Here is a 15,491-nt window from a genome sequence, read left to right on the forward strand (position 1 = left end):
CTCCAGCTTTCTTTTGATTTCCACTTGCATGGAATATCTTTTTCCATCCCCTCACTTTCAGTCTGTATGTGTCCCTAGGTCTGAAGTGGGTCTCTTGTAGACAGCATATATATGGGTCTTGTTTTTGTATCCATTCAGTGAGCCTGTGTCTTTTGGTTGGAGCATTTAATCCATTCGCGTTTTAGGTAATTATCGATATGTATGTTCCTATTACCATTTTCTTAATTGTTTTGGGATTTTGTTTTGCTTTGTTTTGTTTTTGCGGTATGCAGGCCTCTCACTGTCGCAGCCTCTTCCATTGCGGAGCACAGGCTCCGGATGCGCAGGCTCAGTGGCATGGCTCATGGGCCCAGCCACTCCGCGGCATGTGGGATCTTCCCAGACGGGGCACGAACCTGTGTCCCCTGCATCAGCAGGCGGACTCTCAACCACTGCACCACCAGGGAAGCCCTGGGTTTGTTTTTGTAGGTCTTTTTCTTCTCTTGTGTTTCCCACTTTGAAAAGTTCTTTTAGCATTTGTTGTAGAGCTGGTTTTGTGGTGCTGAATTCTCTTGGCTTTTGCTTGTCTGTAAAGCATTTGATTTCTCCATCGAATGTGAATGAGATCCTTGCTGGGTAGAGTAATCTTGGTTGTAGGTTCTTCCCTTTCATCACTTTAAGTATATCATGCCACGCCCTTCTGGCTTGTAGAGTTTCTACTGAGAAATCAGCTCTGTTAACCTTTTGGGAGTTTCCTTGTATGTTATTTGTCATTTTTCCCTTGCTGCTTTCAATAATTTTTCTTTGCCTTTAATTTTTGCCAATTTGATTACTATGTGTCTCTGTGTTTTTCTCCTTGGATTTATCCTGTATGGGACTCTCTGTGCTTCCTGGACTTAGGTGACTATTTCCTATCCCATGTTAGGGAAGTTTTCGACTATAATCTCTTCAAATATTTTCTCAGGTCCTTTCTCTCTCTTCTCCTTTTGGGACCCCTATAATACGAATGTTGTTGCGTTTAATGTTGTCCCAGAGGTCTCTTAGGCTGTCTTCATTTCTTTTCACTCTTTTTTCTTTATTCTGTTCTGCAGCAGTGAATTCCACCACTCTGTCTTCCAGGTCACTTATCCGTTCTTCTGCCTCAGTTATTCTGCTACTGATTCCTTCTAGTGTAGTTTTCATTTCAGTTATTGTATTGTTCATCTCTGTTTGTTTGTTCTTTAATTCTTCTAGGTCTGTGTTAAACATTTCTTGCATCTTCTCAATCTTTGCCTCCATTCTTTTTCTGAGGTCCTGGATCATCTTCACTATCATTCTGAATTCTTTTTCTGGAAGGTTGCCTATCTCCACTTCAGTTAGTTGTTTTTCTGGGGTTTTATCTTGTTCCTTCATCTCGTACATAGCCCACTGCCTTTTCATGTTGTCTACCTTTCTGTGAATGTGGTTTTTGTTCCACAGGCTGGAGGATTGTGGTCTCTCAAGGTAATTTTGAAGGACAGCACCAATTCAAATACTGTCTTGATGTGTACTTAGAAGTTATCTCATTACTTTATATCTCCCTCGTATAACTGGTTTTCTCCATTCTCTCCCCACTTCATCAGCTTCCCCCCTCCCCCCGCCATTCAACTGCCACTCCTTCTGTTGGAATTAATTCTACCTTTTCTCAAAATGGAAGAAACGCAAGTTCTCTCCCTTTATTCTAATTGTCAGTCTCTTGCAGGGACATACCCTAGTTTTCCTCTTTATAATTATATATCCTAATAAATTAAGCACAATCCTCCCACACCATCCTAAGCTTTGACATGCTTACAGTGCAGAAGCAGATGCTAAGTTCAACTCATTACGAGATGGATTTGGAAACACCGTGAATCAAGCCATGCCCTACAAATCACTGCAATCGTACCGCCAAATAGAACGTACATAACTTATCACACGTATGTAGGCTCTATTCCCCAGGACTATCACTGTAGAGGCTTTTAGCCACACAGTTTAACAAGAAGAAAATGTTCCCTCTGGAGACATTTAGATTTCTGTTCCCTTTGCATCCTTGGTCCTAATGACAAGTGGTGTGTTTCACAAAGGCATCTTTCAAATGGGATTAATTAGACTGAGAGTTATGGCTTCATGTACTTAGACCAAAAACTCCTCAGAGTCAAGATTTTTCTCCTAGTCCATTCTTGTTTCTCATTCACAGAATCCCTGTTTTATATACGCAATACTTTCTCTTTGTGTAGCATCTTCTGTGTTGAGAAGGGCATTAGAGGGACATTTTCATTACTTATTCTTACCTGAGTAGAGAAGTACTCTACTCAGTGAGTGAAAATCCAAAGTGGAGATCCAGAGATTTCTAATGAACGTTAGTTTGCAGGTCTAGTTACGCCCCTGAAAGAGTTGTGTTTGATTCCTATTTTTGTGAGTTGAATCACAGCTTCCTCATAGAGCCATGGAAGTTATAAATGATGATGATTAGAGCTAGCATTTGTTGAGTCCTCACTGCATGGCAGTCACTATAACAAGTACTTAAAATACATTATCTCATTTCATCCTTAAAACAGTCCCTTGGGGGTAGATACTATAATTAATCCCTTTTGTATAAGAGGAAACTGAGGTCTAAAGAGGTGAAATAATTTTCTCTTGCTCCTGAGGCTAGTCCGCTTCCTATGTACATGTGTGAAGAAATGAAAGCACAGTGCTTGGCATATAGTTGAAAACTTGGTATATAGTAGCCATTACAATTAACAAAATATTTTGGTTTGGGGATTTTTTTAGGCCACACCTCTTACTCATTTTGAGTTAGTTTCCTTTGCTTCATCCACCCCCTGAGATCCATTGTCTTAATTCCCCACCACCAGCTCCTGCTAGAGACCTCCCCCGACCCAGCCCCACCCTGCCTGCCTTCCTTCTCTCACACCTCCAGCGGGGCAGCATCACAAGCCCAGGGAGATTCTCCACTCTTCCTTCCAGAGAACACCATCAGGATAAGCAGAGGCTTCGAGACAGGAATGGGGTTTTTTTGTTTTGTTTTGTTTGTTTGTTTTTTGCGGTACACGGGCCTCTCACTGCTGTGGCCTCTCCCGTCGCGGAGCACAGGCTCCGGATGCGCAGGCTCAGCGGCCATGGCTCACGGGCCCAGCCGCTCCGCGGCATGTGGGATCTTCCCGGACCGGGGCACGAACCCGCGTCCCCTGCATCGGCAGGCGGACTCTCAACCACTGCGCCACCAGGGAAGCCCCGAGACAGGGATGTTTTATGTGCGTTCAAGAATAGCCAAGTAGGCTGTGTCAGAGAATCCTGAGCCGTCTCCTTGGAGAGGGTGGCTGTGGATATTAGGTCAAGTATCTTGGACTCTGGGCTGTGGGGAATAGAGAGCCATGAGCAAAGCGACGCGATGGAGGATGGGAAACTGAGATTGAAGACTGTTGGAGGCTCTTGTGAGGGACCAAACATTATCTGAGCCTCAGAGTGGAGCTCAGAAAGGGAGAAGAGGAGCTGCGGGAGGCACTGCCTACCAAATGGCACCATCAGCCTGGGACAGGCTTGGGTCAGGCCTCCGAGAAGAGGGAGAGAGTGGCTGGGGTCTTAGCAATGCAGTGTGCAACCAGGCATTGACATATACAAATCAAACATTCATAACTCTGGAAGGATCTGGCCTTGTTTCTTTCTCAGAAAACATCCCAGATCATTGGAGCAAGGAGTAGATTAGCAGCTCTGAGCTTTAAATCCTATTTCTAACACTGATTTACTGTGATGTTTGGAACAAGTTGTTGCTTTTGATTGCTACATTTCCACAATCAAGAGTGCAAAACAGTGAGACAGATCCGGCCTGTGAGGCTGGTTTAAGAAGTAGTTGCTCAAAACAGCAATAAATGAAGCCCTTTAGAATAACAGGATGTTCAGATCTGCTCGAGATTTTATTGGTCATATCCACAGCTCAGTTTACAAGAAAAAGGCATACATTTTTCTTAACTCTTAGTGCCTCTGAAAATGTAGCCCTGTGTTCTCAGCCCCTTCTCTTCCCAGGCACAAGGTTTGGAATTGAGGAGATACCAGGGCTGTTGCTATTTGAAGCAAAGCAGCTGGATTTCCAGCCGCCTGATTGACCTCCCACCCACACCTTCAACCTGGCTCCCAGCCCCACACCTCACTCCTGAGTGATTCTCCCGTCCACAGCACTACCATTCTTTTCTAGGCATTCAGTTCTTCAGTCTTCCTTGACTTCTCTCACTGCCCAGATTCAATGTTTTCTCAAGTTGTGTAGACTGTAGCTCTATGGGGGCAGAACCAATAGGGACTTGACAAATCTCATGGTCAGAGAATAATATGAATTACAAGTCTGTCTGTATTCCTCAAGGTCCAGTTCCATGTCTTATACATCTCTATACTCCCAGCTACAGACACAGTACCTGACTCATAGAAGGTGCTCAAATAATCTTTGCTTGAAGGCAGAGGAGGAGATATGTAACTTATAATACTGCCCGAGGAAGTACAGATTTCTAAAAATAATATAAAACAGGAACAACAAACTAGAATCTCCCATACTGAAGAAGGGCTTCCAATATGAAAGTACTCATATTACATAGATTTTAAAAAACCATAGGTGCACCTGACAAGTTTCAGTGACTTGCCCAGGGTCCCACCAAGTATACAGCCCATTCTTCACCTCACTTTACCTTTTGAGACTCTGCTTCCACCACGCAGAGAAGGCTGCTACTTCACCCTCATAAAGATATTTGTGTCAGGGAGAAGGGAACCAGCAACCACCCTTTCCCTGGATCTCCTCTCCATGGGGAGGGCCGCCATCTCTGGCACCATCTGAGCCCTCCAAGCCACAGGCTAGCTCAGCAGCAGTGGGTAGAGGATGAGGCTAGTGTTGGAAATGTCTGTGTGTCCTGAGAAAGGTGGAGCAGGTGTCCCAGTCTTTCTGAGATGAGTGGGTATAGGCGCTTTCTGGCTCTGAGGGGCTGACTGTACTTCACCAGTAGTATGGAGGACATAAGAGGCTAAGCGAGATTAAAAGAGTTTGGATGGTTCTGCAAGGGATGGCAAAAAAAAGTGGCTGGGAAAGCAAGAGGCCCGGGTTCCCATCTTCCCTCTGCTACTGTCTCCCTGTGTGACCTGGCAAGTCAGATGATGCTCCCAGGAGGTCCCTGCCCTTCCTTCTTCAGCTCTCTTCTTATGCTGGTGCCCCCAGAGATAATCTAGCCTCAGTAACTCAGAAGGGGACATCAAGCCCGAGAAGCTCGCTCTCATGCTCTCTCTCTCTCTCTCTCCCTCTCCCTCTCTCTCTCTCTCTCTCTCTCTCTCTCTCCCTCTCCCTCTCCCTCTCCACCTCTCCCTGGGGAAAGTACATTAATTCTCCTCCCTTGGGACACTTGACACACTCGAGCCTGTGGGGCAGGTTTTTTTGTGCACAGATACCTCCCGATGGGCCAGGGCTCCAGGAAGCAAGATTTCCCTTTCACCTTTCCCCTGAAAGCCTGGGGCCCAGGGATAGCTCAATATATGGGACACAGAATGAGAGAATGAAAGAGCAAACTGGGAACTTGCTGGAGAAGGGCTTCTCCCCACAGTCTGGCAGAACATCCTTGTGGTGGGCCTTTCCGATAGGAGGCAAGCCAGAGCACACGTGGGCGCCAGATCCTTAAGAGTCAGCCTCCAAAATGAGCAGAGACAGCCAGTGCCTGGAAGGCTGGGACTGGGAAGGTTGGAGCGTTCTCCATGCTCGCTCAGCCGGACGGAAGATTCATTTTCTCCCCTATTTCACCCCAAAGCGCTCCCTCACAGAAGCCAGATTCACTGTGAAAGATCTGTGTGGCCCTTGGCAGCACTGGAATTGCTCTGTAATGACTTTTCCCCTCTCTGTTCTTGATGTCATTATGCCCAGAGGGGAGACCATGTCAGGAGATGGTAAATTACTCTGCAAATGGGACTGCCGGGGAAGCAGGGGGCTCCCAACTGCTGAGTGTGGCCTAGAATGTCCAGCCCACCGCTACTCTACCGTGCCGGAGCCAAAGACTCCTAGCATCAGGGCACACGTGCCTGGCCCTGGCCGCGTTGATCCTAGCCAAGGCTGGTCCCAGGCACCCAAGGCTGGCCATCAGCCCTTCTTCTTCCACTGGTAACTGAAGTCAATTATGCAGATAATAGGATGGATGCAGCAGGACTTTGTCATCACATACATCGTTCTAATAGAAATGCATGCAGCGACCCGAGCTTTGCGACGGTCCATTTTAGAAGCCTTTTGCGGAGCAAGTCAACTGCACGGTGAGAACTGGAAGAAAGCGTGTCTCCTCAGCATATCTGCCAGCCCGATTCTAAGCAGCCAGAGCCCGGAGAGCCCCAGCTGCGGAGAGGGGTGCGGGACGCTCCCACCTCCCAAGCCCGCTGAATGGTCAAGCTGCAGAGAGGGGTGCGGGACGCTCCCACCTCCCAAGCCCGCTGAATGGTCAAGCTGCAGAGAGGGATGCGGGACGCTCCCACCTCCCAAGCCCGCTGAATGGTCAAGCTGCAGAGAGGGATGCGGGACACTCCCACCTCCCAAGCCCGCTGAATGGTCAAGCTGCGGAGAGGGATGCGGGACACTCCCACCTCCCAAGCCCGCTGAATGGTCCACAGAGTAATCCAAGACGTGCAGAAAGGGATGCGGGACACTCCCACCTCCCAAGCCCGCCGAATGGTCCACAGAGAAATCCAAGACGTGGTGCCTAGCCATCAAATGCCTGTCACCCAGCCCGCCCATTCTTTCTTCTCTCTCTCCAAAGCCTTCCTATTCCCTCAGTCCACATTCAGACGCACACCTTTTTGTCAGCTATTTAAAATCAGTAAGTGAACTTAATTAGGTTTGTCAATCCCTAAGGCTGGCAAGGTGGCAAGTAAGGCATTATATCCACCGTCCATTAACAATCTGTGGCCTGAACGAGGTTGTGCGTTTCTGAGCTCTGCGTGAGCTGCCTCCGCACCTCCCATGCAGACATCTGCCCCGTGGGTCTGGGCGGCACCTGATGCCAAGGCCGCCCCTCTACCCTGGCCCTCTGCCCCAATGGCCAGCTCACAGAAGCCCCCTGGGTCAGCTGTCAACAGGCCTCTCTGTAAAGCTAAACGAGACAGAGTCGGGGGGCTGTTCTTCATGCAAAGCCAGGCTCCAGCCAAGAGCTCTAGCCAAGTCTGTGTTAGCAACAAGCTCCAAACCCCACTGGCTGGAAAAGAGGGAAAAAGCAACGACCACCCAGGCAATCAAAAGCGTCTTCTTTGGAGAAAGAGAAAGCCCTGAGGAGGCGTGAACTGTGGAGGGGCAGGGAGTGAAATCCCCACGGCTGAGGGCCAGACGGAGGGATCTCAGCTGCCACGCTCTGAAGTGACACAGCTCAGTAAGGGAGCTGGACAAGCCCCAGAGAGCTGGCTTTTCCTTGTCGCTGACCAGGCTGCCCACAGAGAGGGAGAGGGAGGCTGTGCCGGCCCTGAGGCTCTGCTTCCTTTCCCCACACAGAGCTGAGGCTTTGGGGCAGCAGAGTAACCCGTGCACTTGTTAGAACCACCTGGCCCCTGCCATCCTGGCAGTAATGTGGCATGGACCTTGTTTTCTCTCAGACCCAGAGCAGTCCTCCTGGTATGTGCTAAGACCCAAGACCTGAAGCCGCGGCTGACTCTGGAGCGTGACTTGGTGTCTGCACTTAGATCGGAAAGACTCTGAGAGCCTTGAGGGAGTCTCACCCATCCCCAGCTAGGAGAGGGCAAGCAGAGCCAGGAACAAACTCTCCTTCACCTGAGGTTCAGGCAAAGATGCTCTGCGAGGTACCATCCAAAGTAGAGAAGGCTGGGTCTGGTGGGCCCTGATCGCCACCTGGTCTCCTGGCTAGTGGTCCCACAGAAAAGAAGCTCCTAGGTTGGGTCTTCTGTTCCCTCCCTGCCCCATCATCCCCAGACCCCACTCCCCAACTGCCTCTGCTTCACCCCTGCCCCCCCCCCCCCACTTCCCAGCCTGATCCACCTGTCCCCTCCCTGCATCCTCCAGAGTCTGGAGCATTTGGGGGAGGGTTGGCAGCATGGCCTCCTGGGTGGACAGAGGCAGCATCACATGTTTACATCTGATTCGGCATCTGACTGAGTCTTCCCTGATTGTTATGAGTGTTCCTGACTCAAAATATGTGCAATTCCCAGTGTCAGTCAAACTCTTTGAGACAGGAGCTGCCACTGCCGTTGCCTTGCGGAGCCCTTTAGAAACTCTTCTATTTAGGAACCACTCCAGCACCAGCATGCATCGTGCCATCCATGCTAAGAGGCCAGTGGCTGGATGAGAACTTTGCAGCTCTAATCTCTCAGTAATAAGAAGGAAGGCAAGAGAGGGGCAGGGAGAGCAGAGAGGGAAGGGGAGACATGCATTTAGGGGAAGAGATCAGTTAGGGGGAAACAGGGGTTTCGGCCCTCTCCCCCATGCTCGATAGGCAGACAGGTGTAACTTACTTTCTCATGTTCCCCAGGCCCTCCTGGAAAGTACTCCCATGATGCACCTCAGCACTGAAATCGGTGCCTGGCCTGGCCCCTTGGCCTATGGAGGACAGTCTAGGAGATGACGAGTCTGAGTGGAGAATTGGAAAGGTGGACGGAGGGCCCCTTCCCCGCTGCTGTGCAGGAGCGTCGGGCAGATTTGCCTCCCTGATGTTCCACCAGGGAACGTGATTCTTCCTAGTCACCCTCTCCAAGTAGCTCTAAGCACCTGTTTTCTTGCTGCCTGGGAGCAGTCTCTCCCTAACCCTGGCAACTGCTGTAAAGAGAATGAGACAGCAATATTAGGGCGCTTGTTTGCCCCTTGAGAATCCCAGGTCTGGCTGTGCCTGGGGGTTACACAGGCTCCAGCTAGGAGTTCATCTGTAGACCACGTCCCCTGTGGAGATCCAGGAAAACCACACCTCTGACCTCGCCAAGACTCGTGGAGAAACCCAGTGCAGGTGTACTCCCCATCTCCGCGGCCTGGTGGAATTCTCCCTTCCTCTGAGTTCTCAGAGCATCTTACCGCCACCCCTCACGTGGCATCCACCTCCTTCTAACTGATTCTACACCGACATAGACACCCTTTGTCTCTCCACTGGTCAGCAAGCAACTTGAATGCAGCATCTTGTCTGATTTCTTTTAGAATCCCTTGTAGGTCTGAAGTAGGACCCAATACATATACATGAGAGGTGTACGTGAAACGAAAATCCTCTCAGTGGGTGCTTGTCAAGGTCATCACGAAAGACGCCTCTCAGAGGCCTGTGCCAACAGCTGGCTGGACAAGTTGGGTGGGTTCGGCCCCTCCTGCACAGTCATCCAGCCCAGACCAGGATCTGGGGACTCTCCACTGGGCACTCTTCTTTCCAAGCCCAGCCAACCGCCAGCCCTCTGTACCGGTCTATCCTAATGGAGGCACGTGGGCCCCATCATGGGGAATACGGCCTGAAGGCGCCAGTGCGGTTGGCGTGAGTACAGCGGGTTCAGGCCTTGCCTCTTCAGAATCAAACCAGGTTTGGGCCCCCTAATCGTGACTTTCAAATAAGAAGGATTATTTGTGATCGACCAGATTTCATAAGACAGGTAAAGGCATAGACGGATGTACGGAGTAGCTTGGTTAAGAGTAACTGATCACAAAAACACTATTTAGATAAAAGTTTGATTTTGTTTTCAAGTCTTTCCCCCACAAGAGGCAGTACTTCTTCTCTGGTCCCAGCATTGAGCCCTTCTACGTGTGGATCAGAGGCCATCCGCTCACGGGCACGATGGGGGCTTTCGGCCTCTGTGGCAGTTCACGCACTGACTATAAAGCTTTGCTGCCCTCACTGCAAATCATAAGCAGACATTCTTTCTCCTCAGGTTTCTTTCCTTTGTGCCTCTCCTCCCTCTGCTAAGGCTGTTTCCTGTGTTTGCTCTGCTCTCTTTGCCCCGCCTTCTGCATGCTGTCAATCTCCCACTCCTGCCAGCGCTTCTGTGTTCTGCTCTTGCTACCCCACACTGCCAGCTCCACTGTCTGAGTTCCCTCTCCCCTTTTGTTATACCAGCATTTTTGAACTATAATTTGCATACCATCAATTCACCTGTTTTAAGTGTACACATCAATGACTTTTAGCAAATGTACGGAGTTGTGCAAAGAACACCACACTCCAGTTGCAGAATGTTTTCGTCCCCCCAAAAAGAACTCTTGTGTTGGTTTACAGTCAATACTGTTCTCCTTCCCAGGAAACCGCTAATCTGCTTTCAATCTCTATAGATTTGCCTCTTCTATACGTTTCATATAAGTGGGAAAATGTAGATGAATAGTGTCGTGAGGCCTTTAATTACCATCTGGCTTCTTTAACTTAGCGTAATGTTTTTGAGGTCTATCCATTTTATAGCCTATAACCATGCCCGTTCTTTTATATTGGGGAGTAGCATTCCATTGTATGGCCACCGCATGCGTGGTTTATCCAGTCACCCATTGGTGGGCATGGGTTGTCTCTCTTGATATTTTAACATCCACACCAGAGACTGTGCCTGCTTCTGTGCAATCCAAGGTCATGCTGGATTGACTTTCTGAAAGGTGGGAGAGGGTTTTTAAGTTCTCAGGAAACTCACTTTACAGCAGGACAGGGCTGGCTATCTGAAGTCTTCCAGGAGGATGACTTCCCAGGAAACAGATGAACCAAAGGTATTTTCTATTTATCCCACTCTAAAGCCTTCCCTGGCCACAGTCCCAGGATCTGATCCTCCAAGGCTGTGAAAGAGATGGAAGGAAACAGTACGTCATGGGTTTACTGTTAACATTTATGGCCCCCTCCGTGTTGCTTACAAACACTCCCAGGGATCACACTCAAATCATTTAATATTTAACAGTCAGTCGGGCACTGCAGAGACCAACCCCAGTCAGAACTGATACTGAGCAAGACATGGGTTCCTCGAGATCCCTCTCTGTGTGAGGAGTTAACCTTTCAGTTGCTGGATAATGAGGAATCCAGGGGGCTCCAGGGACAGAGCCATGCTGCCTGAGGCAATCAACAAGCAGAGGACACGTGGGGGACAGAGGCGCCTTATCAGTTGGCACAGGAGCATCTCAATAGTTTAATAATGTCTTCAGCCCCGCCTGTGAGCACCAGCTGGTACGAAGCCTAGCCCTTCTGCCCACCCTGCACACCCAGAACGCACAAGAGGTCTCCTCAGAGTATCCGGGAGTCCTGATCTCAGGCCCCAAGCTCCAAATTCCATTAACCTACAGAGCAGTCCCACAGAAAGGGAAGTGCCCTGTGCTGGAGAAGCAGGGAGATGTTGACGGCTCCCCGCTCGCCGCCTCCCTGAGATTAGATGAGGCTGATAACAGCTACAGTTGCGAGCCGGGTCATCAGTGCACATTGGGATCGTGCTGGACGTTGAATCCAGGACATGACCCACCCGCGTAGTTTCTCACACCCGCTCCTCTTCACACGCCTACAGGTTCTGGTTGCAGATCGTTGCCTGGTGGGAACAAGGATCCAGAGCCACCGTGGCTTTCAACAATATCTCCATCAGCCTGGACTGCTACCTCACCAGTGAGTGCACCCTGTCCCCAGCACTTGCCCCCAACCCAGGGTATCCTGGGCTTCACAGTCCCTCTTAGACCCAAGCCCGTGGTCTCTGCCACCTTCCCCAGGGCGCGCTCATCTCTCTCCCTTAAGCCGAACCTCACTTAACTCAGCCCGTGGGGTCTTCTCTATTCTAGTTGGTGGGGAGGACAAGATGCTGCAGAATACGGCACCCAAGTCAAGAAATCTGTTTGAGGGAAACCCAAACAAGGAGACAAAACCCTGGGAAAGCACACCAAAAGAGAACCCCGTCTTTGACCCTACAGGTAAGGGTTCAACTTACATATCTGAGCAAAGTGATCTTATGTCGCAAAAGGTAGAAGAAAGATATGTGCTGTGATTGGGGTGGGGAGAGGTGTTCATAGAATAAAATAGTCGACCTTTAGAAAGAACATCACCTACACCCTGGCTAATGGGCTCCAAGAGGAAGCTGTTTGGTTGTCCTGTTCCCCGGGGAAACGGAGCTTGTGAAAGTTGTGCAAAGGAGCAACTGTCCTCCACAGCTGGGAAGTACCCAGGCCCCGGCACAAACAGGGGAACCAAGCTGGTACCCTTGTCTCAACTCAGTCCTTCGAAACCACTCCCCATTTACTGAACAAAGCAAACCTTCCATCGATTTCTTCTCCTCATAAAGAGGGCTGGGCCCAAGGCCAAGGTTATCCGTTGCTCAAAGGCAGACTAGCTCATCAGCGGTAAAACTCTCCAAAGCTTCAGGTTCACCGCATCTCCCCAGAGCTTGGCTCCCTTCTGAAGCTGTTTAATTCAGCATCCCCTGTGCTGAAGGACTTCTCGTGGGGCCCTTGCTGCTTCACACATAGGCCTCGTCAGCCTCTGGCCCTAAACTGCGGGTGTGACTTCTCATTAAGCTTTATTTGGGGCAATATGAGGACGATAGCCCAGGAGACGGCATTTCACGTAGCTCTGAGAGACTGCTCTGAAGAGGCAGGGGGGACAGTCAGTGTATATGTGGTTTTGGTGAAGGGGGAGCACGTGCAGTGCAGCACACAGGACAGAAGGTTGCTGCTAGTCTCATGAAGGTTACAGCTAGCCACAAGGAGCAGACATTACCACGAAAGAGTTTAGTGCTTTCTCTAGATATAAGGAGATGCAAGGATTGGGCTCATAAAATATTCTCCTGTGGCTTCCCTGGTGGCACAGTGGTTGAGAGTCCGCCTGCCGATGCAGGGGACACGGGTTCGTGCCCCGGTCCGGGAGGGTCCCACATACCGCGGAGCGGCTGGGCCCGTGAGCCATGGCCGCTGAGCCTGCGCGTCCGGAGCCTGTGCTCCGCAACGGGAGAGGCCACAACAGTGAGAGGCCCGCGTACCGCAAAAAAAAAAAAAAAATTCTTCTGAAAGTATCTAACTATTTGAAGGCCTGTTCTGCCAGTTTTTTTAGAGCACAGAGTGTCTCATTCCTGATCTACCCCCTGAGCTCCTTTCAGGGTGACTGGAAGGTCAGCGGTCACAGCAGCTTATGATTTGATCCTTGTAGAGGTAGATGCCAAGTGCCAGTTTGTAGTTGACAAGCTTAACCTAACTCAGAGCTTCTACCCGGGAGAGGCCCCTGGAGAGGAAGGGAGGGCTGGGGGCAGAGGGAAGGGGAAGGAAAGAACAGTCAGTGAGCACACCTGACCCTGGGCTGGGGCGTCTCACACATCTACTCCTCTAGTCCTCACTCTGGCCCAGGGCCCGCTGCCGTTATTAGAACTGCAGGGAGGAGAGCGATGATGGGGAAGAATGTAAACATCCCGCAGCTGGTAGGAAACGGGGCCCAGACGTAGCCCTGAAGTCTGCACTCTTCAGCCAACTGAGCTACTGCGAGTATCTAATTCTCCTATCAGAGATCAGCGCTGTAGACGGAAAAGAGCTGGGAGAGTGGCCCAGACGAGAGCCCCTGCATGATCAGTAAACAGATCTGCTCCCAGCCATCCCGACAAAGGACAGAGGAGGCTGGATAATAAGATTTTCTCCCCAAAGTTCAGCACTGTCAGTTTCTGCTGGGCTTGGAACAAGGGTGGCTGGTGGCATTTCCACTCTCCTCCCGGCAGGCTTTCGAGCAACTCCTAGAAATGCAAACGCCAGTTGGGTCTTCTGAAAACCTTCGCTCGCAAAGCTTCCAAATTTCTAAACGCTCCTCACGTCCCCCAAGCCAGCCCTTCCCTCTGATGAGGGCCTGACCCTCTGGGTCTGGGGATTTCCTTGCGCCCAGCCCACGGGGCAGAGCTGAGCCGCTGTAGCATCCAGGCAGGGAATAGCCTGTCCAGGTGCTTCATGGAACATTCTCGGAAGCCTCTGAGTCACTTCACCTAATCAGATGAAGAAACTGAGAGAGAAATGGGGCGAGTATTAAGGCTGAGAAATTACGTTTGTCCGCTTTGCACATATAGTGACACTAACCATATGGTTGGGATGATGCAATCACAGGCTGCAGAGCTCGTGCTCGCTCTCTCTCTCTCTCTCTCTCTCTCTCTCTCTCTCTCTCTCCCTCTCTCCCTCTCTCCCCCTCTCCCCCCGCCCCCCAGCAGTAATGACCACTGGGGTGAGGAGGTGAATGCAGGCTCTGTCACCTTCTCTCTCTCTAAAAGCCCAGGTAAGGACAGGCAGGACCCTCCCCCGACCCCGGGCCAGACGGCTCTGCCTCGGCTTCCTAACCCATCTCTCCTCTTTCGAGCTTACATATTGTGTAGGAGGGCAGGATGGAATCAGCTCAGTTTACATGCAAACAAGCCCAACCCACAGGTATCCATAACTTGCAGAACCCTGGCATCAAGCCACAGTCTTGCCTTTGAGTTGGCTGGTGACAGTTGGTTTACTGTATTCTGAATACACGTCTGTGCCAAAGGTTGGTGGGGAGACAATTAAAAATGTGTGGAAAAGAGCACTGGACCAGGAGTCAGAACTCCCGGCTGGCCTACACTAGCAAGCTGTGGTCCTAAGACAGGTCTCACCTCTGTCCGGCCTTCCATCCCCTCATCTGATGGCTGGGGCACGTCAGCAAACTCTCAGGTAACAGTTCGTGTTTGAGGGAATAACGCAAACACAGACAAAGGAGAGAAAACTGCTACTTTTGAAAATCAAGGTTGAAGTAGACAGTCTCCAGGTCCCTCGCCATCCCCAGCTCCATGGTTCTAAGAGCTGAGGGGATTTGGCATAAGGGAGCCAGAGCTCTCCTTGGCCCACTGCTAATGTGCCCAGAAGCGAGGGTGACGCACTGTCCATTTCCACACACACTCCTATGATTCAAGGACAGATGCCAATTCCAATGAGAAAGTTTTATGTGTTTCACATAAATTGATTGGGTCTATTTCTGCTAAATGCATTATCCGTTCACCACAGAACAACTATTAGAGTTAATAGAATTTGTAGCTAGAGCCATTATGCTCCAAGCACACCCTTCTGGGGATGACAGCGTTATTGGAAGGCAGGCTTCACGGGGCCTGGCCTCGCTCACTCAGAGCTGTCTTCTCACTCACTGGGGGTCTTTGTTTCCATCAGAGCCTTTCGCACCTGCAGGCCCAGCCAGGCTCATTTCAGCGGCATACCCCATTAGTGAAGATGTACCAGTTCCTAAAGAAATGCATGTGTCTCATCCAGTTCCAGAAAATCCTATCGTCTTATCAGCTGTTGGCATTACAGACGACCTCATGCCAGGTTGGAGGTACAGAGGCGGCTGGCATCCCTGCTTTAGCCGGGGCTCTTTACTGTGTGCCAGTTTTGAAGGCAGGAGGCCCCCAAAGCATTGGGAGGACAGGCAACAAGTAAAGGTAGACGCCCCACTCACTCCAGGGGGACCTCAGAATAGACTTCTTAACAGCTTCTTCCAGAAATAACCAGTGACGAACTGGGACTGCATGAATGCAGCAGCGAGCAGGTCGGCTGTTGGGGACCTAGATCTGGCCCAGGGTTTGTCTGTGTCATCACGTCATCTGCTTCTGGTTACCTGGCTGGG

At 50.4% G+C, this 15,491-nt stretch overlaps 1 protein-coding gene across 1 annotated transcript in view; it reads left to right on the top strand.

Annotated features, from left to right (window-relative positions):
* The window catches only part of ALK (ALK receptor tyrosine kinase), a gene marked incomplete at its 5' end in the record, with an annotated part of 722,056 nt that overhangs the window by 631,151 nt on the left and 75,414 nt on the right, over positions 1–15,491 (top strand). The window contains 2 exons of the mRNA XM_079941115.1: positions 11,413–11,507; positions 11,678–11,806. Of these exons, the coding sequence (XP_079797241.1) occupies positions 11,413–11,507; positions 11,678–11,806 (224 nt within the window). The remainder of the gene's footprint in view (positions 1–11,412; positions 11,508–11,677; positions 11,807–15,491) is intronic.

Source organism: Stenella coeruleoalba, assembly GCF_951394435.1.
Source record: "Stenella coeruleoalba genome assembly, chromosome: 13".
NCBI classification, from domain to species: Eukaryota; Metazoa; Chordata; class Mammalia; order Artiodactyla; family Delphinidae; genus Stenella; species Stenella coeruleoalba.